At 41.0% G+C, this 21118-nt stretch overlaps 2 protein-coding genes across 3 annotated transcripts in view; one reads left to right on the forward strand and one right to left on the reverse strand.

The window, feature by feature from the left end:
* MCMBP (minichromosome maintenance complex binding protein) overlaps positions 1-7891 on the reverse strand; it is a 30129-nt gene extending 22238 nt beyond the window's left edge. The window contains exons 1-2 of the mRNA XM_063132732.1: positions 7613-7891; positions 1159-1244 (exon numbers count right to left, since the gene is read on the reverse strand). Coding sequence (XP_062988802.1) covers positions 1159-1244; positions 7613-7670 — 144 coding nt within the window. The 5' untranslated portion in view covers positions 7671-7891. The remainder of the gene's footprint in view (positions 1-1158; positions 1245-7612) is intronic.
* A 29-nt stretch (positions 7892-7920) lies between these two features.
* The window catches only part of SEC23IP (SEC23 interacting protein), a 33925-nt gene continuing 20727 nt past the window's right edge, over positions 7921-21118 (forward strand). For both annotated transcript variants that reach the window (XM_063132730.1, XM_063132731.1), the window contains exons 1-7: positions 7921-8136; positions 12660-13198; positions 14035-14236; positions 15388-15581; positions 16694-16783; positions 17662-17782; positions 19869-19958. In XM_063132730.1, the coding sequence (XP_062988800.1) occupies positions 7965-8136; positions 12660-13198; positions 14035-14236; positions 15388-15581; positions 16694-16783; positions 17662-17782; positions 19869-19958 (1408 nt within the window). In that variant the 5' untranslated portion in view covers positions 7921-7964. The remainder of the gene's footprint in view (positions 8137-12659; positions 13199-14034; positions 14237-15387; positions 15582-16693; positions 16784-17661; positions 17783-19868; positions 19959-21118) is intronic.

The raw sequence follows: 21118 nt of genomic DNA on the forward strand, positions 1-21118 counted from the left end.
CATCTCACACAAGTCACTTCTACTCACTAAGCTCCACTTCTCAATCTGTAAAATTTATAAAGTACAAATTAAAAAGAGTTTCAAAGAATTTGAATTACCATGCTAAACAGTAAAGCTGAATTAATACAATGCAATTCTCTCATCACTCAAACCTCCTTTTTTGAATCGGCATAGATTAAATTCAGTGTATACTTTCCATCACAAGGCCTAATTACCCATTAGGCAAATAGTCTCCCAGACTATAAGGATATGAGACGCTTTTCTTGCCAGACAACTTGGATGTTCGAATATTTCATCCCAACTAAGCAACATCAAGCAATGTTAAAAAAAGTTGACACATAGAAATAAAGCTATCTTACTCCTAGCATATAGGAGTATTTATCTTACTCCTATATGCTCATGTGGTTTCCTTTCCTTGTTCATGCCTACTCTTACTTATAGCATGTTTTTATCCTAAACATATGATAATCTATTCTCCATAGGAAAAATATTCTCCATTCAACTTAGGGAAAGATGACAGGATACACTTGTAATGGATTTATGGCAACACAGTCATAGGTCATTGTGTGTACTACCTACACTCCACAAAGCAAGATATCAGATACCCAAGCCAGGACCTGGCTCAGGACACATTGCATATATGCAGCTGGCTCCTAATTCCACTGCAAACAGCTGCAAGCGGTGTCATAGAGGATAAAAACACAATTCTGCCAATGCAATTCAAAATACTTTTGACTATACCTGCCCCAAATTTCTCAGTTCGAATTACCAAAAACCTTGCTGGACAGCCTTCTTATAGAAACTATATCCAATTCCATAGCATTTTCCTGTTTGTATTTCTGTGTCTATCATTTAGCTAACAAGATCTGCATGTCCCATTCCTGGTTGTTGTCTCCATCCAGAAGCTCATTCAACTTATTCTAGTTTCAATGAATTTAAGATACAACTATTTTGTTTGCCTTCTCCTAACAAATATTTTCAATTCATATTGCAGTTAATCTACTTGGAATTGCACAATCATTTTAGTGGTTTTTTCAGACCAATTAGTAAATTCCTTAAACGCAGTGCTACAATAATATCTTGCATAAAAAACTATAGTATTGTCACCAAAGAAATAGGAGAAGAGCTTAAGGTGTACATAAGCAAGCACATTCTTACCCAGTTAGTTGCATTATTTTCTTTTAGTTTCTCTCTGAAGTATTCCGTTACTTTTCTCTCCCATTCAGGATTTGGACTATTTTGAGCTGGAATAAACACAAACCAAACTGAATTTCAGTACATTCAATTCTCCAATATATTTTGGCAACACAATAGGATCTCGACCAACAACTTGCAAATTTATCTTTTGTCTACTATAAAAAGAAAAGTGAAGAAAAACCTGTCCTTTATTCTGCTGTGATATTGCAAGACTAGAGTTTTGAGCGCTTGCTGGGCTAGAATCTGGATTCCTGCAAGATTGGCTGGCATACTGAAAACTATTTTCAGTTTTTAGACAGACAGATTAGGGGTTATACGGCACACTCATCTTTTGTGCCAAAAACTGGGCATACATTTTAAGCAGTTGTTTGCCAATTAGAAACTGTCCAATGATTAGCCTCCTGTTCATTTAAACAATTGTCAATGGTCTCTAGTTCAAACCCCCATTTCTTTCACAGCGATCTTTGAATTGTTCAGTGGTGGTAAATAATAATAATAATAATAATAATAATAATAATAATAAATAAAAAAAAATTCTTACCCGCCTCTTCGATTAGATCGAGGCGGGGAACAACAACAACAAGCATAAAATACATAAAATACTGATTAAATACATGGTATACACTGTTTAAAAACATCCTAAAAGCATACTAAAAATATCCTAAAATTCTACTGGATAGGCCTGCTGGAAGAGATCAGTCTTGATAGCTTTCTTGAATGCTAAAAGACTGTCAAGCTGACGAGTCTCTTCCAGCAGGTTATTCCACAGTCTGGGAGCAGCAGAAGAGAAGGTCCTCTGGGTAACAGTATAACAACTTTGAATTGTTCAGTGGTGGTAAAAACTTTAACAGTCTTTACTTTAAATCGTCTACTATGTAGCATCCTCTGAGTGACTCACAGTTCTGACATGTCTCTATCCTTGCACATCCCCTCTTAACAGTAACAGCTGTTTCTTAAACAAGACAACCCTTTTCTTTTTTAGACCATCATTGGGCCACAGATGACTAACAGAGGCATCTTTTGGGTATCTTTTGAAAATATTTGTGGTAGTAACTTTTACAAACTTCCAAGACTGTTCTAGATTACTGATGTGGCTTCAAATGCCTAGATGTAACCTTGCCCATCTGGCTTCTATTCATTTTAAGGAGTGTGGATTTCAGATAGGGCTTTATAGGAAACATGTTTTTTACCCTGTGGGTAATGTGGAAAAAAATCTTATTGTTAAAATTTTGCTTGGCACTCTTTTTATACTCAGATGCTAGCCTAAATCAAGCTGCTAAGTGTTAAAGAGCAAAGAGGATATACCCTATTTCTTCAATTCTAAGACGCACTTTTCCCCCCATATAAACATCTCTAAAAATGGGGTGCGTCTTAGAATCGCGGGTGTGTCTTAGGTTTTTTTTCTGCTGGTGATACTGAAATTAGTATGCGTCTTACAATTGATGGCGTCTTACAATCGAAGAAATACGGTATATTTTACACACACATGAATCGCAACTACTGGAAGCAGGAAAAAATATTAGGTTTTCAGGGTGAGTAAAACAGGTGGGATTGGTTAAGAATTAAGAAGAGGGATGAAATCCTTGTTTACGGAGGAAAGACACTCAGGGGTGGCTTGAAGCATCGCAGCAATACTGAGGAAAGATGCCAGTATCTGGCTAGACTTTCTCTGAAGTGCAAGATCAAGGACACCCTAGACACTACAAATCCCAATCCATGGACATGACCTAAAGAAGAATAAAGACTTTCCAACTGAGGGTAATGGGAACTGCTTTATTAAACACTTTAGGGGAAGTTATAACAGGGGAAGGGATGGAGTTAAATGATCTTTAAATTTGCCTTTGCTCAGCTATTAGAAATCCTTTTGGCTTTTAATATAATCATGTTCTCAGTGAAAATCCTTTTAAAATAAAAATATTCATCCTATGTGGTTTCTAGTCTCTGCTAACTCTGCTAATACAACTAAAAAGCTATATGTAATAACATATAGAGGCTTATATCTGACAGTTTTTCTTCATTATATAAAAGAGCACAGGTGGGTAATGTGGGTCCCTCTAGAAATTTTGTTCTACAGTTCCCATCAGCCCTAAACCGCATACCCAATAGTGAGGGATGATGGAAGCTGTAGTCCAAAACATCTGGAGGGCCACAAGTTACCCACTCTTGTACTCAAACCATGCAGGAAAAACCCTGTAAAACTAGTTGTTTGTTCATTCAGAAAGGTATGTTTTCTATGACTTTTTATACATGCAAGACACCACTCTTTTGCTCAAGCAGAAATTTTGATGTAAACGTGAGAAGAAAAACTGAAAATATTTCTACTGCACTATTATGTAACCTACGTTGTTCCAAAAAGATAATCACATTGTTAGTATTCTTTGTAAAATTATTCCACCTTTTTCTATAACAATTTTTCTATCATTCACAGTTCATACAGATATTTTCCGAAATACTATTGTGCCCACAGGTTAATGATGTAACAGTCATCTTTCTCCTTCTGCATTACTCAGATTCCTCTGTGTACTGCAAGTCTTATGCATTAAAATATCCAACCAAGTAAAAAAGTAGACAGCTTACCTTAGGACAGGAGTGAGTAACTTGTGCCCTCCAGATGTTTTGGCTTACAGCTCCTATCAGCATAGCCAATAGTCAGGTAGTCCAAAGCATCTGGAGGCAATAAGTTGCCCACTGCTGATTTAGTTATTTCAGTTGTCAAATTCCAGGCTTGCACTCTTAAATTCATAGGAGGAATGTGAGTGAGGGATCCTCCTTACCTACAGTTCCATACATAAAATTTATTCCCAAATGTATTTATTTAATTTATATCCGGCCTTTCCTCCAAGGAGTTCAAGGCAGCTCATTCTCCACCTAGTTTATCTTCATAACTCTGTGAAATAGGTTATGCAAAGAGATAGTGACTTGCTCAAGGTTACCCAGGGAACATCATGGGTAAATGGGAATTTAAATCTGGTTCTCCCCAGTCCTAGCTATATTGTAAGCACTATCCCACACTATTCTTGGGTCCAATATCCCAAAACTCAATCTCTTTTATAATTTCAGTTGATATTTTAGCTTAATCTCATTCCAACATTCAGGTCAAATATTTTCAAGTATTCAAACATTTGTTTTATATTACACAGAACAGCAAGCTATGCATTTCTGGTGGCTGCAGCACCTCACTAAATACTGAAAATGTTATCTTCAAACACTGACCTGGTTCGCATGATGGAAACAAACCACCATGGCTTGTTTTAATCCCCTGCATGTGCCAGGTGCCATTTCCCTAATCAGTCATTGGGTTATTTGAGGGTTGTTTCATATTGGTTATTCTATCTCAAATCATTACCTCCTCAAGGTCTAAATGAATGGATTCATCTGTCAGTGTTTCTGTAAAGTCTGTTTCATAGCCAAACCAGAATCACACCAGGGAGTTGATAGACTTCCAGATATAACTTTTCTGTAAATTTGACTGCCAAATATAACTGACATTGTTGTCAGAAAAATCAACTGTCTAATTCATATGGCTTTTTTGAAAAACCATTAGCATAATTGCAGTATTATGTATTATAAACTTTGCAAATTATATATAATTAATTGGTCCAGTGCAGAACAACCTACAGTGTGTGGTTTGTGCACCCAATGGACGATTGGGCTTGCCATGGTTTCTTTCCCCACTCTTCCATCTCAGTCTACCCAGTATCCCACAGTCCTGCACAGTAGAACTGGAGGAGACTCGTCAACTTAACAGTCTATCAGCATTTAAGAAACCTATTAAGACTGATCTCTTTTGACAGGCCTATCCAGTGTAATTTTAGTATGTTTTAAAATGATTTTAGTATGTATTTTAAAATTATTTTAGTATGTTTTTAAAAATGATTTTAGGAAGTTTTAACAATGTATATTATGTTTTAATTCAGTTTTATGTATTTTATACTTTCTGTTGTTCCCCACTTCAATCAGAATGGAGAGGCGGGTAAGAAATATTATTTTATTATTATTATTATTTTGTCTGTCTGCCCCGATTCCCTTCCTATTCCAATCTCACTACCCCTTTTCGATCACTGGCTTTTTCCCCTATATATTTTTGGTCTAGTCTTTCATGGTAATGCTATAGCAGAATAGCAGTAGGCACCATGAATAAAGAAAGAAGAGGGGGGGGGGGGCAGAAAGCAGCTGATGTGAGTAGGGATGAAACTGACCAAAACATTACCAGAATGAGGAAGGTAGTGAAAACATCTCCTTCAGAAGGGAAAAGTGGGGGTGGCATGCTCATTTCAAAGAAAACGAAGGAATGCCGACTTGTGGAGAGGTGCTCTACAAGGAAGACACCCCCAAAGGTCAGATCCACCCTTAAAACCTTGGGATCCCTTGCAAAGTCAATAATGTGATGTGCTTTTGCCTTTTAATTTTTTAAAATTTCTTCACGATGCTATAGTGCTATTCCGACAGAGCAACTGATAGCTACCAGGAACATTGAATCCCCCATCATCGTAGTGCTTGTACATGATGTTTTACTACTTTCCCTATTCTATTTCATCTGCACTTTTGCTGGCTGTTTTCCATGACTTTTTAAAATTTGTTCATGGTGCTATAGCATTATTCTGCTATAGTGAAAGACTGAGGCCTTAGCTAGACCTAAGGTTTATCCCGGGATCATCCCTGTTCATGTAAATGACACACAGGATATCCTGGGAGCAGGCAGGGATGACCCAGGGACAAAACTTAGGTCTGAAAAAAAGTCTATTTGCATAAATGGCTGGAACATGTTGGGGGGGGGGGAAGAAGGCAGGGAACCAGTGACAAAGCCTCCAAACTGCCATTTGGAAACTGTTAAGAGGGGCTGCCACTGCTGAGAGAGGTTTGACCACAATCACACCCATGATTGTTAAGAGCCACAGAGGTTTTTGCTGCTTTTTGGACAACACAATAGTCAATGGTGGGTTAATAGTCAACTCCACAGTTGATTGAGGGGGCACTCCCCAAACAACATGATTATAATCATGGATTAAGGCCAACACTGAATTGACTATTAGTCAATGGTGTATTTGACTGACACATCCACTGCCATCTCTCTCTTCCCAGTCCTCCCGCTGGTATCCCACCAGCCATTGTGAGTTCTGCCAGCTGGACTAGAGTCGCAACCACTGCTTTGGTCACTCTTGCCAGGGGTCTCTGTAGGTGCCAAAAAATAACCAACTAGTCAATACATTACATGATAAACAACAGTTGTTCAAATAATCAACCCTGCACAGCATTGGTTATTTCAGTTGAATAACCAACTGTGGTGTGAAAGTCCCGACAGATGACACAATAACCAACCGTTTACAATTTAACCCTCCATTATTCAGTGTGTCGTCCGAACTCAGTCATAAACTAGTTATGACTAACTTTAAGTCCCATTGGTTTCAGTGCATCTACTTGTAGTATGACCAAGTCAGGATCTAACTCTCTCTTGTGCAAAAGACATTGTGCACTGTACAATTAGAGATTTGGGTATTAGATTCTTGGTAGTATAAAGACTCTATTAAATTGCAATCAGATGTGTTTAACTCTTATAGTAACCAATTATTATGCACACTTAAGAAAATGCTTGAATAAGAAAGTTGGAAAGTGGATTTAGACATTTCTCGTGGAGGATTAAATCAATGGCTTAAAATTGATCGCCCTGTGATACACAAATACTCAAAGATACCCTAGCAGTTAATGTCCATGGAGAAGAAAAACAGATAAAAGCCCAAATACACAACACTGCTTGACTACTAAGTGACACACACCACCCTAATACCGTGTCCTCACCCTATTTTGACCCTTTCAAGTGCGCTAATTGAAAGATTACACTTTCAAAAGAAGGTTGCCAGGGGCTGAAGTCTTCTTGGAAGCCACAACTCCTTACTCGGAAAATCTATCATCCCCACTATTCCCATTGCGGAGGTGGTGGGAGGAGAAGGCACCCTGCACACACTCAGAGACGCTGTCTTCTCACTGTTACTCAACTTTCAGGGCTGAGCCCTGGCACTTAAAGCGGGTTCCACAGCCGAGCTCCGCCACACGATGAACTCCGGCGTGCAGTTCCGCTCTGCCTACCCCGCAGCGAGTGGGAGGGAGCCTGGTGCTTGGTGCGCTCTTTCCCGACAAGGCCAAACTCCACACGAGCGCCTGGCATAGGCCCACTTCTTCCCACCACCTTAAACTCTCTCTGTGACCCAAGCCGCCGCCGTCTTCCTGGTTGTCGTCCCCGGCCCTGCGCTATTCTCAGCCGTCGCTATAAACTTCTTTTCTCTCTCCTCTTTTCCTCACACACTTTTGGTTCTGTCGGTCTCCCCCGCTCTTGCCTGCCTCATTCCTAGCGGCATAACTCCGACCACCCCGCTACCGCCCACCCTGCCAAGGTGTTTCGCTTTTTGCCCCCCCTCACCGAAGATGCCCTGCACGATACTGAGAGGGCAGTTCAGCCAGTCCGCCACACAAGGCATCTTTTCGGTTCTTCGAAGTCTTTCTCAAGACGGGAGGCACGCCAAGGTCTTCAGAGCCGGGCAATGGCGCTAGGGAAAGGCAGGAGCAATGCTAGTGGCGGCGCGAGCAGGCCGAGCTGACTCCTCTTCTTCTCCTCACTTCACTTCTCTCTTCTCCTCAGCGCGGGCTCGGGTTGGCGGGAGAGGAGGGGGAAGAGCAGCGACTCCGGCGCCGCCATCTTGGAGACGGGCGGAAGGGGCTGGGCCGAATCGGAGAGGGACAGAGAGAACCGGAGACGTGGAAGCACCACAGACATGGCTGCCCCTAAAGCCTCTGCGGCTGGTAGCATCTCCTCGGCCAGTAGCGGCACTAACTTGCTCTTCTCTTCGTCAGCCACCGAATTCAATTTCACCGTCCCCTTCATCCCAGTAAGCCAAGCCCCGGCACCTCCTCCTGCCGCCTCGGGGCCTGGCCTTCTGGCTGCAGGTAAGTGAGAGGGGTCTTGGCGAGGGTATAGGGTGGTGGTGGTTTGATTCCCCACCACACACGCACGTTTATTATATGTGTAGCCTGCTGTGTCCACAGGACTCGAGGCAAGTCAGGACGCTTGCCCATTTGTAGATGGGCAACTCCTCTTGCTCCCCTCCCTCTCGTGGCCTCGCAAATTGCAGAGGTACACGATAAGCTGAGGGAGGAGAGGAGGGGTTTGAAATGCTCCTCTGCGAGGGAGGCTTAAAGAAAGTGCTGCCTTTGGTAGACGTGGAGGGAAGTGAGTTGATTAGAAGGGGAACTTCGCGTTGAGAAGCTGTTGGGGCTTGAGTTGTGCTGGGGCCCCAACCCCAGAAACTTTTCCCCAATGCCAGTGGTCAACCTTGTAGTATTTGGCACAGTAGAAGGACCATCAACCAAAGGTGGATTGTCTTCCTCTTACCGGTTATTGTTATTGCGAATGATGATTTCTCTTTCTGTAGAATTGTCACAGACTTTACTTTTTTGCATTTTGTTGCTATTTTGCCCCATTCTATCTCTCCACCCCACCCCAATAGCTATAGGTATATTTGCCAACTGTTGACTCTCGTTCACAAGTTTATGCTACAGTTTACCTGCTTGTATTTATGATGCCAAAAGACTTACCACTGAATAATTACAGGCATTCCCCATGGATTGGGGGAAACATCTTCCTAATCAGTGGGGTTCCCCCCCCCCCAGACTGACTTGGATCCTGGCTTTTCTTTTTCTTGAGTCTAAGCATTGGAAGGGGTGTATGGTGGGAGGTAGCTGTTCCACAAGAGAATTTATCATTGACTGGTCTTTTCAGAAGGGTGCAGATCATGAAGTGTTGGGAGAGATAAGTAACATTGAGAAACAGGGTATGGGAGAATAGCACTGGGATGTTGATGGAAGATCAACAGAAGGTGCTGATGACAGTGGGTGTCAGGTGTATAAGATGAGAGTGGAAATGTAGCTTCTTTAGGGAACCCAGCTGCGTTTCTGGGTGGTTTTTGGTGATGAGACAGCATTTTGGTAAACATACTTAGGAGCTAATGACACATGTTAATCACTCTGCTGTATTACGAATCAGGCTAGTGTGAGGGTAGCCCCCCCCCCCCCCGCCAAATGTTCTGTATTTCAGATTCCTATCTTTGTTATTGATTTTGATTAAGGGAATGTTTTGTATGGTAAATGAATCCATGTCTGATGAGGTGAGTGTAGTTTTAGAACTAATAAAAAAATCTATAGTGTTCCTGTTCTCTTAGATTTTTAATAAATGTGTAGCAGCATAGAGGTTAGGAGTTAATTTTCATTTCGCAACACTTGTTGCTTTAAGCAATAGACTTTTCTGTACGATTCCATGCACAAAATTCTTGTATATTTGAACAAGTGCAGAGATTGGGCCTGATGATAGTCACTGTTAATTTGGACTGGGTTGCAGAGTATGTTCCAAGCTCTCCTGTAATAATGATTGGGCTTTGATTTTTCATGATGCCAATTCTCCATCAGTGTAGATACTGAAGTTGTGTGGCAACAGGCAAACCTGAATTGAGTTGAGAAAAAGTTCCGGCTTCTTTCATTAAAAAAAGAAAGAAAGAAAAAGATGTCCCATACTGGACTTTGGGACTTCTTTGTTACTGAGTTTATATATTCCAGCTATTCCAGGAAGCTGCACTTCTGTATGAAAACAATGACGAGCCTTCCGCTTGTCATTAAAGCCTAAAATGGGGTTCTTGATTTTCTTGGCACTGTGAGAGCCCCAGCAGCAGTACTTCTTCCTGTGTTAATGTTTAAAGGGAGAAGTCAACACTGGCTGCCCTACACAACAGCAGCATCAGGCAGATTTTCTAGGGTTAATACTTGCATGCAGTGGAGCCGTACTAGCATGGTCTCTTCCTCTGTAGTCCTGGACTTCTCATCTTACCTGTGATTGTGGGAAGGAGTCTTACTGATGCAACTCCCACACTGCTGAAGTAACATAGGTTCCCAGTCTAATGAACGTATTGTAACATAGGTTTTTGAGCACTAGAGCCTACTTCATCAGATGGATGTGTGAACAGATCTTAGGTCTTCACTTTAAAAACAACAATAAACAACTTCAGATCTATTTAGAGTGGTTGTTGCTGATCTGTATGTCCCATTCTTTTCTTTGCATCCTTTATTTATTAGAAATGGTATGACGTCCTTCTACCAAAGCTATTGTTAAAACATTTGCTAATGTGAACTACATCGGAGTCTTTCCTATTCTGCTCTTCTAGTAGGATAAAAATGTGAATTGTGATTTTTCAAACCTTTTAGGAAAAACAAATGTTTCGCCTTATGTATTAGTATCTGCATTTTAGAGACTTTGGGAAACTTGGCTTTGGGGAGGTGGGAGAGATTGCAAAATGAAGACTACATTACACTTCAAGAATAATTTATATTTTCATCCAGAATATATCAAGTCAATACTATTGAGCATTCTCAACATTGTAAGATATGACTCTCCTACCTGTTTTGGTGATCTTTATTTGAGAGGAAGAAACATAGGAAGAATCTAGGCTTTGTTGAAATTGTTACCCTGTTGTTTTTTTTAAAGATAATGATTAAGGACAATCCAAAATAGCTGCATAGTAAAAATACATACTGAAATGTCTTGGTTAGAGGCTGCCTGGGAATACTGGGTGTTTTAGCCCCTTTCACAAAGCACATGTTTGCATATAGAAGGTCCCGGGCTTAGACTTTGTTATCTTCAATTAAGAGATCTTTGGTATTGAGAAAGACCTTGGGAAATTGTTATGAATTGGAGTACAGTACTGGAGTTTATAGTCCAACAGTAGCCTCATTCCTGACATTTGACATGTATTCTTCTACAAGTATGTAGACATTACAATTCTGAAATTAACAAATGAAGTCAATATATTATGCCTATATCTTCAATGGTGTGTGTGGGCACACACACACCATTCTAATGAAGTACAGAGGTTGAGAACTCTTAAAAAAATAGATACAGTAAAGAGAAGCAAGGACTGGCATCCAGCTTTAATTTTCCATTTAGATTTTAAAAAATGCTGCTTTGTATTGGTATTTCATGGAATGTTTATTTGAATTTGGGATGCTAATTACATCAGCCAGGTGTTATGAAAATCTAGTTATTCTTTGCTTGTCACTATAATTTTGATTCTAACCGCAGAATTAATCTCAAATTTTGGTATTAAACTGATGGTTGGCTTTAAACAAAAATCTATTCTCACATTAATGAATAACTGGTAATAATTTTTAGTTTTGAGTGTTTTTTAAAATTTATATCCCAGCTTGTCTACAGATGTCACGGATTTATATCATAACCTTATGATAACAGGCATTATCAATGTTTTTATAAAACAATCACAAAGTTAAAATAACAAAACACAAAATAATGCTATGAAAAGCCTGTCAGTAAACATTTATTGAAGCAAACATGTCTTACTGTGCCTCCAGATAGTGCTGAGGCACATGCTTTTGTAAATATCAGAAGGAAGAGCGTTCTGAGTGATGGAGACTAGGCCTTGAGAATGCCTTTGTGAGATTATCGGTAGGAGCCATGATGGGACATAAGGGAGGAAATCTCTGTAAGGATTTGTCCATAAGCCTAACGTACTAAAAATGTTAGTGAAGGGAACTGGTTACTTGGAAAGCTAGTTTGATAAATTTAATAGGTGACTGCACACCCTCGAGGGCCACATGTGGTGTGGATGGCAGGTCGGGTGGGGGGGGGGGGCAGCATGCCAGCAGTGGGTGTGAGCCAGTCAGTGGTGGTGAGGCCTGGGCTCTCTCTCCGACTGCTCTCCTATGCACACATACACAAATACAAAGCCACCCCCACTGCCCATTCACTGCTATAGGCACACACTCTCTAACCCCCCTCACTGATTGTCACTGTCTGCTCCCCCCTCTCTCTCACGCACACTTCCCCACATATACCCTTATCACCCCTCAAAGGGGAAACTTCTCAGTATCCTGAGGGAGACGAGGGTTACATTTTTCATCCTTGGCTTTTCTCTTCCTGCTCAGAGAGAAGAGGTAGCTGCTGTAGCCTACTTTGCTCCGTAGCTTCTCTCTCAAAAATAAAATTCATGAGGGAGAAACCACAGAGAGCTATAGCATCTTTGCTCCCCTGGCTTGTATTCCCTGGTTTCTCACTCATAGAGTATAGTGAGCTAAAGTGGCAAAAGTGTCTGTTTTAGGCCCTGAAGGTACAGAGAAAGAGCTGTGGGGAGGGAAATTGGGAGGGGGGCCAAGGGCACCTCTGGGCTGTAGGGGAGAGACACCTCCCCCACAGGGCCATGGGTTTCCCACATGTGTTTTAATCTCTGCTTTTGGAATTGATACCAGTATACCTCTAAACAGGGAAAATCCTTGAACTCTGGGACAGTGTGATATAAGTGAACAAGAAAGCAACAGGCTTGAATAAGCTTTCTTATTCAGGAAAAAATGTTTAAAATAGTGAGTTTAGAGTTACTTTTATTTTAATAAAACTGCTATATCCTTGGTTGCAGATGATACTACTGATGTTGGTGAAGAAGACAGCTTTCTAGGCCAGACTTCTGCAAATCCTAATCCTCCACCAACTTTCAGTTATTTCTCCCAAGTTCCCAGTAGCAGTGATCCCTTTGGAAGCATTGGGCAGCCGCCATTAGGAACGACATCTCCATCCCAAGTTGGAACGTCTGTTTTCTCTAAGCCTGCAGTTTCTCTTCCACTTTTGCCTGGCTCACAAGATGGGCCAAATGCTTTCTCATCATCTCTCCCCAAATCACAGTCTTTTAATTCACCACCTACTTCACTACAAGGAGTTGGTTCTTATCAAATACCCCAGCAGAGTGGTCCTCCAGCAACTGGCTTTTCAATTCCGCCTCATGGCACATCGCAGCAAGGCTACAACCCATATCGTCATACTACTTTAAGCAGCAGAGCTAATCCTTACATCACCCCACCTCAGCTCCAACAAACACAGACACCCACCCAGAGTGTCCATCCTCCATCTTCTGTACCACCTATGCAGATGTATCCAACTCCTCCAGGGCCACTGCCACCGGTATGAAAATTGTCCTTTCACTTCTTGGAATGACTATAAAATCTTCAAGGGCTGTGCAGTGTAATGCTTTTCTATTGGTCCTTGTTACATCCGCCCAACTTCTAGCACCTCTGTGCTAGATTTCTTATTTTCAGAACATGGCCAATAAGAGAAGCTAGGTCATGTGACTTAATTGGCAATTCAGAGTAGAACAAATGCTTTGGAGAAAGTTAGTAGGGAAAATATGTCTGCTTCCAAATTTAGGGAATTTACATTTGTATGCCTGTCATTCCTGCCTGAAGCTGTTGGACTGCAACTCCCATCAGCCCTACCCAGCATAGTCAGTAGTGAGGGGTTATGGGAGTTTCAGTCCAACAACATCAGGAGGACTGTAAGTTGCCCACCCTTGTTCTTGACATGGAATATTTCATAACTGAATCAAATAACAGACAGTTGACAACATTTGTCTAGTTACGTGATTACTGTCCCAATCCAAAGGTGCCTACAACATTTTGAGACTAACTAGTTCTTTCATTTAACTTGATAACTTTTGCAAGTTACATTGAATGGAGTCTTGATGCAGAGCTCAGGTGTGGAAGTTGGCAGCTCCCAACTTGAATCAAGCTTGGATGTAATTAGTGATCAAGCATATGGAATTAAGTAACTTGGAACCCTGTTGCTGGATCTGACCAGAGGCCAGTCCTAGAAGTTAATTGAAGAAATGTTTGAGAATAATGAACATTATTATAGTACTCCAGAGGGCAATGGATTTTATGTGTGTGCTAGTCTGGAACTAAAAATAGTGTAATACTTTGAGTAAAGAATTACATATATATTTAAACTGGTTTTATTTTCAGTTTTCATCACCGCAGTCATCACTGCCACCTCAGACTTCCATGTCAGCAGGCGCACTAGTAAAGGCACCTCCCGTCTTCTTACATAATCATTATGAGCCAGTTCAGCCCCACTGGTTTTACTGCAAGGAGGTGGAAAACAAGGAGCTATGGATGCCATTCAGTGTCCTGGATTCTACAACTCTAGAGGAAGTTTATAATTCTGGTAAGATTACAGAAGACATCTGTATCTTTCCTTAGCATGAGGGCATTTTGGTTATGGATGTAACATCTTGTGATTCATGATGAGAGGAGCAGATCCTGCTTAAAGCTGGACATATTTTTGCATATTCTCATTCAGGGATTTCTTCAGTGAGAATGTAGTACCTGGCAGATCCCACATTCGGAGATGAACATGACTTCTGCTTACAAATTTGATGCCTTGCTTTTGTTTTTACAGTAGGGCTTTGTTTCATTCTTCCTGACATCGTCTCTGTATGCAAACAACAAGGCACAACTTGCTAGCCAGGGGACTGTAGAAAGGACAGAGCATTTGCCCCAAGCCCTATATACTTCTAAGAAAGTTGGCTTGGCTGTATAAGAAGTTCCAGTAGAAATTAATACATAATGAAATTAATGCATTTCTGACTGCCGTAATACAGAGCAAGATATCAAATAAAACACATGCATTAACTTTTTACCACAATAATTCATGGAGGAATAGACAGTAATGACTTTCAGTGGATGAGGATGGTTAGATGAAATGGGTAGCAGTTACTGAGCAGGGGGTACATTTTAGTTAGAATGCAGTGTTACTTAACATAAGCAATGAACACTGATCTAATTTATATAATTGTTTGTGTCTTGAATATTTTCCTGTACAGTATTGCAAAGAGCAAATAAGCCTAGGAGCCACTTGCTTTCCCTTGTTTTCATGTTATCCCTCCTGTTTCCTCTTCCTTCTGTTTGGTATCTATTGAACTTTCCTATTCTGTCCATTTCCCGGTACTTGTGGTGCTGTCCTTTCCTACAGACTCCACTCTTCAGAGTACTGGTAGACAATTGAAACTGATTGGAATTCTTTGTCTGTGAGAATGCTAGTGTATTTCACGTTGTCTGCATTCTGACCTCCACCAGGGAACAAAGTGGAACAACTGGGGAAAGAGACATGCAATAGTAAGTCCAGAAAACTTTCCAAAATGCCACATTTCCCAGTAGCATCTTTGGTTGAACTTCAAAAATTCCCTGTTCTGTATAAAACTTGAAGAGAAAAAAAAGAGAAGGCTTTCCCTTACTTCTAATATGCATAGGTTAATCAGTTGGAAGAGGAAGAGACATGTTGCGAAGGTAATAAAACAACTGTCTTTATACTTCTAGTGCAACCTGATCCAGAGAATGTGGTGTTGAGTACTGATGGGGGACGTTATGATATTTACTTGTATGACCGAGTAAGGAAAGCTGTATATTGGGAAGAAGAACAATCTGAAGTGAGACGATGTACTTGGTATTACAAGGGAGATAAAGACAGCAGGTTTATTCCTTATACAGAGGATTTTAGTGAAAAGCTAGAGGTGAGTGTTCTTAAATTGGCAGAATAATAAATAACTTGTTGTGAACTTCACTGAAAATTAGGACCCTTCCGATTGCTATCTGCTAGACAGAAGCCTCTGATGTTGGAGGCGTGTGAGTATCCTATGTCCTGCTGGGCTGCTTCCAGCAGAGTGGGGGAGAGCAATGGAGGAGATTTTTGCCTCTGTCCTCTTTTTGTTTCCCACTAGATGGATCTCTGAGCCGATCCATTGGAGTCATGCTGGCAGGGGCAGGCCTGGGGTTGGAGAGGTCACAGGATACAGCATATCCTGACCTCTCCTGCTTCCTCACTGCGCAAGAGCGTGCCCGCTTTTTCCTCTCCCTGTCCTTGTCTATGGTCATGAGGAGCTTTCTGAGGCGGTTGGAAGGGGGTTAAGATCTGTAGCTCTGTTAGGGCCTCAGAGTGAAAATCCCCAGTAACTTATGGTCCCTCAGGCAATGTCTAGGGTTCAAAGGATTATGACCTAAAAGGCTTTGATTTTATGAAAAAATAAAGATGCAAAATACTCTACCTTGGGCTGACAATTATTACACAACCTGGTAACCAACCGTCCTATGTAATGGTGTCAAAACATTATTGTTTTCAGCATTGCACAGTGGCCAAAATGAATTATTTCTTTATCTGAAATGCTCATTGTGTTAAGATCAGTCATGTGTGCTTCATATATACTGCCCTGATTATTCGTTCATATTTCCAGTAAACATATAGGAGGCTAGAGTGTTCTGCACTACCCCATTTGCCATTAGACCTAAACAGAACTTAATATTGTTGATGTCTGATCTGCTGTAGCCCAGAGATCCAGCAGCAAAGTGGCAATTAAAACATCTGAACCATGGGAGGAAAACTTTTTTTAATACCTTTGCCCCTCTCTGGTAACACTTGACTTTTTTAAAATTGTCTTTTAAATAGTAAGCCACCTCTAGAATTTTTTTAAATGCTTCAAATACATAGAAACATATATTAAAATACTTAAAATTTGATATGGTAGAACTATCAATAAATGGAACTTGGAATAGATTCTAACATCGTTCTTTGCCATGACTTCTTGATGTTTAAGAAAGTTTGATTTCCATCACTAGCCTTTCTTTGCAGGGAGAATATAAGAAAGCTGTTACCACAAATCAGTGGCATCGACGACTGGAATTTCCAGGTGGAGAAACTATAGTTATGCATAATCCTAAGGTAATGAGAATTCACATTGCAAAGTAGTACCATATTTCTTCAATTGTAAAACGCCATCGATTGTAAGACGCACACTAATTTCAGTACCACCAACAGAAAAAAAAAACCTAAGACACACCCACGATTCTAAGCTGCACCCCATTTTTAGAGATGTTTATATGGAGAAAAAAGTGCGTCTTAGAATTGGAGAAATAGGGTATTGTATGTTTTGTTGTAGAAGTATTTAAAACTCAGCATTGTTCATAAATATACTTTTCTTTGATTGAATCCTAAAAATGGCATCACTCATTTTATTTATTTATTTATTTATTTATTACATTTTTATACCGCCCAATAGCCGAAGCTCTCTGGGCGGTTCACTCATAGTGCTTCCTACATGGAAAGTAAGAGAGGTTAAACCAATAATTCATCCATCCTCTGTATTCTGCACACATTTCCCTATTTTAAAGGTTAGCCACTTCACTGAAGTTAGTTTTTAGTGAAGAGGAAAGTTTTGGTAAATACAGTGCTTTTTATTTAAAAGACCCATCAGTTACATTCAGATTTTAGTATTGCTGTTAACTCAAGTGAATGACTGCATTAGCCAACAGTGCAATTTCAGATTTAAGTTGTATAATTGAATGTCGCTGTCACAGTTCATTAGCTCAACATTTGAAGGGTCTTCTGAGTCATTTATTACAGTTGTCAAAATTATATTTGCCAAGTCATGGGCAGAATAATCCTATTCAGATTGATTTGGAAGTAAGTCCGATTGTGTTCCATGGAGCTAGTTAAGTTAAATGTGCATAGGATTGCAGCCTTGCTTTCCCCTAATCCATTTTCGGTTATAACATTAAGATGTGTATAAATGTGGTGTGCTGTCTGTGTTGATTTTTCAGGTTATAGTTCAGTTCCAGCCTTCTGCAATACCAGATGAATGGGGTACCACGCAAGATGGTCAGACGAGACCAAGAGTGGTAAAACGTGGGATTGATGATGATCATGAGGAAATTCCAGATGGTGAGTGAACCAGGATTTGGGACAAAGGACTCGCATCCTAGACTTTTTCTTTCTCTTTTTAATATGCCTTCATGGGTCATGAGATTGAGTAGAATTCCTAGTGGTGATAATATCTGCTAGATAGTCCAGTGAATTGTGTAGCCTGAGGGTAGACTCACCCTACGTGACCTTTCAGTACAACAAAGTAGTATTCTGTCCTGATGTTGCCCTTTTGCCCAAGATTTACATAAGATTAAAAGAATTAAAAACAATATACAAAACTTAAAACAACAAAAACAGCATACACAGAAACATATATCTAAAACCAGCTATAAACAACTTTATAAACAACTATAAAAACAGATCCAGGATGGATGAAGCTCATCACATATTGCTAAACACCTGGGAAAGAAGAAAAGTTTTAACATGGCGCCAAAAAGATAGCAATGTTGGCACCAGGCGGGCCTTGTTTGGGAGATCATTCCATAATTGGGAGGGGGGCACCACTAAGAAGGCCCTCTCCCTTGTTGCAATCCTCCGAGCTTCCCTTGGAGTAGGCACCTGGAGAAGGGCCTTAGATGTTGAATGTAGGTTCATGTCAGGAAAGGCTTTCCATAACGTTTTATAGGTTAGAACCAGCACCTTGAATCAGGCTTGGAAATGTACAGGCAGCCAATGCAAGCGGACCACAGTCTGTCTTCTATGTTCAAACCTTCTGGATCATGTTATCAATCTGGCCACCGCATTTTGCACAAGCTGCAGCTTCTGAACCGTCTTCAAAGGCAGCCCCACATAGAGTGCATTGCAGTAATCTAACTTGGAGGTTGCTAGAGCATAGACAACTGAAGCCAGGTTATCCCTATCCAGATAGGGGTGTAGCTGGGCCACCAACCAAAGTTGGTAGATGGCCCTCCGTGCCACCGAGGCCACCTGATCCTCAAGAGATGGTTCTAGGAGAACCCCCAAGCTATGAACCTGCTCCTTCAGGGGGAGTGCAACCCCATTCAGAACAGGCTTTGAACACCCTCCGTCCGGTCAGAAGAACCACCCACTAACAGCATCTCAGTCTTGTCTGGATTGAGTTTGAGTTTATTAGCCCTCATCCAGTCCATTGTCGTGGCCAAGCACCAGATCAGCACATCTACAGCCTCACCTAATGAAGATGAGAAGGAGAAATAGAGCTGCATGTCATCAGTGTACTGATGACAATGCACTCCAAAACTCCGGATGACTGCACTCAACGGTTTCATGTAGATGTTGAACAGCATGGGGGACAAAACTGCAATGCAGTGCCCCCCACTCCCAACTCAGCCAGTTGCCCCAGAAGGATACCATGGTCGATGGTATTGAAAGCTGCTGAGAGATCAAGGAGAATCAACAGAGTCACACTCCCCCTGTCTTTCTCCCAACATAGGTCATCATACAGGGCGACCAAGGCTGTTTCTGTACCAAAGCCAGACCTGAAACCTGACTGAAATAGATCCAGATAATCGGTCTCATCCAAGACTGTCTGGAGCTGACTTGCAACCACCTGCTCAAGGACCTTGCCCAGGAATGGAGCATTTGCCAATGCCTTATAGTAACTAAGTTTTTCTGGGTCCAGGGAAGATTTCTTCTGGAGTGGTCTCACTGCCGCCTGTTTCAGACGGCCTGGGACCACTCCCTTTCACAGAGAGGCATTAATCACTTCCCTGGCCAAGCCAGCTGTTCCATCCCTGCTAGTTTTCATTAGCCAATATTGGTGTGCTGGTAACTGATTGGTGGAGAGCATGAGAGGACAGAGTTTTAAATAGGAGTTAGGGAGTTCGTGTTAGAGAGTGCAAGGATGAGTTGTTTGTTATTTTGGTGCTAGAGGTTGAGGGAGAAATTGAGAGTAGCATAGGTATAATAAAAAAAGAAAGAAACAACTCTAGTGTTTTATTGAACATACACAAATACATCCTGTTTACTGTTTTAAAGTGTTATTAATAAATATTTATTTTGTTCAACGTTCAGTGTGGTATCATTCAAGATAGTCAGGGAAGGGTACAACAGGTGTCATTTTTCCATGCCAATTCCGTTCTGAATTTACTTGGTGCTGCTGCTATTTTCTCTCTCTGTTATATAGGTGAGGTGACTCAAATTGACCATTTAGTATTCATGGTCCATGGAATTGGCCCTGTCTGTGATCTACGATTCAGAAGCATTGTTGAATGTGGTAGGTATTTAAACCTCTGTGTGTGTGTGTGTGTGTGAGAGAGAGAGAGATTTATTGTTAATTTGCACAGTTGATACTTTATTGCTTGTGTCCTTACTTACTCCCCTCAAAGCTTTATATATAGCTGATAAAACACATTATTGCTGATAGTTCCATTCCGTAGTGGTATGTGTACAGAGGCCTTTAGGCAAGCCTGCACAATAAATGTCATGTGGAAGCAGCTTTAAATCACTCCAGCAGGTGGGGCATCCAAAATCATAATTTTTAAACTGAATTAAAAATCTATGTGTGTGAGAGGGGAAAGGAATGGATGAACTGTTTTTGGAAAGGACTGCATCCTATGTTGATAGATTAAAAAGCTGTCAGTGAGGGGAAGCATAATTAATACTGTTGATGAAATTACTTTGTACATAGGAACTGTGATGACTGCCCTAATAATCAGGATGAGACGGGAGTAGGATGGTCAAGGTGAACTACTCTTGAAGACTTTCCCCACTGAAGTACTAGTGTGACTAATGTTTTGGATGGTCACTCTTCCAAAACTTTGTGGGGTTTTAAAATCAAAACATGATTGAATAAATGCAAAACACCAGCCCTGTCTAGATAATGGCTTAAAGGTATAAGGATCAGGCCTGTCTCCCTAGTGTGGGCTATCAATTGGAATCAGGTTCTGAACCAGAAGAAACAGGATTAGAAATTTAACAGCAAACACAGGAAGCAGGGGAGGAGATTCTCCCAGGCTCTTCAGGAGCCAGGGATGAATTTTCACCAGACTTTATCAGAGAGAATGCTAACTATTCAGAGTCTGTAGGAACTCATCTTTCCTCAGAGGTGGAAGGGACTTCAGAGTTTTCCACAGGGTCAAGTGGGTGGAGTTGAAAGCAGGGGAGAAGCATTCAGCTCCGGTAGCTTCTCGCCAAAGACTTCTTCAGAAGAATCCTTCCTGAAGCAAAAGTGGCTCAGGGGAAAAAAACCTTCACCTTTTGTTGAAAGGACAATTGCTTATTTTAGTCAGCCAAGTTTTAACCTAGAGGAAAGCTCCCAGTGTTTACACTCCCTTCAGGTGTAAAGAGATGTTTATTTGCTGAATAAAGTTTTGTGGATTATTGGCAGACCTCTTTATTGTCTCACATCGCAGCGGGAGGGCTTGGAATCATGAC

Source organism: Elgaria multicarinata, chromosome 8 (assembly GCF_023053635.1).
Source record: "Elgaria multicarinata webbii isolate HBS135686 ecotype San Diego chromosome 8, rElgMul1.1.pri, whole genome shotgun sequence".
Lineage (NCBI taxonomy): Eukaryota > Metazoa > Chordata > Lepidosauria > Squamata > Anguidae > Elgaria > Elgaria multicarinata.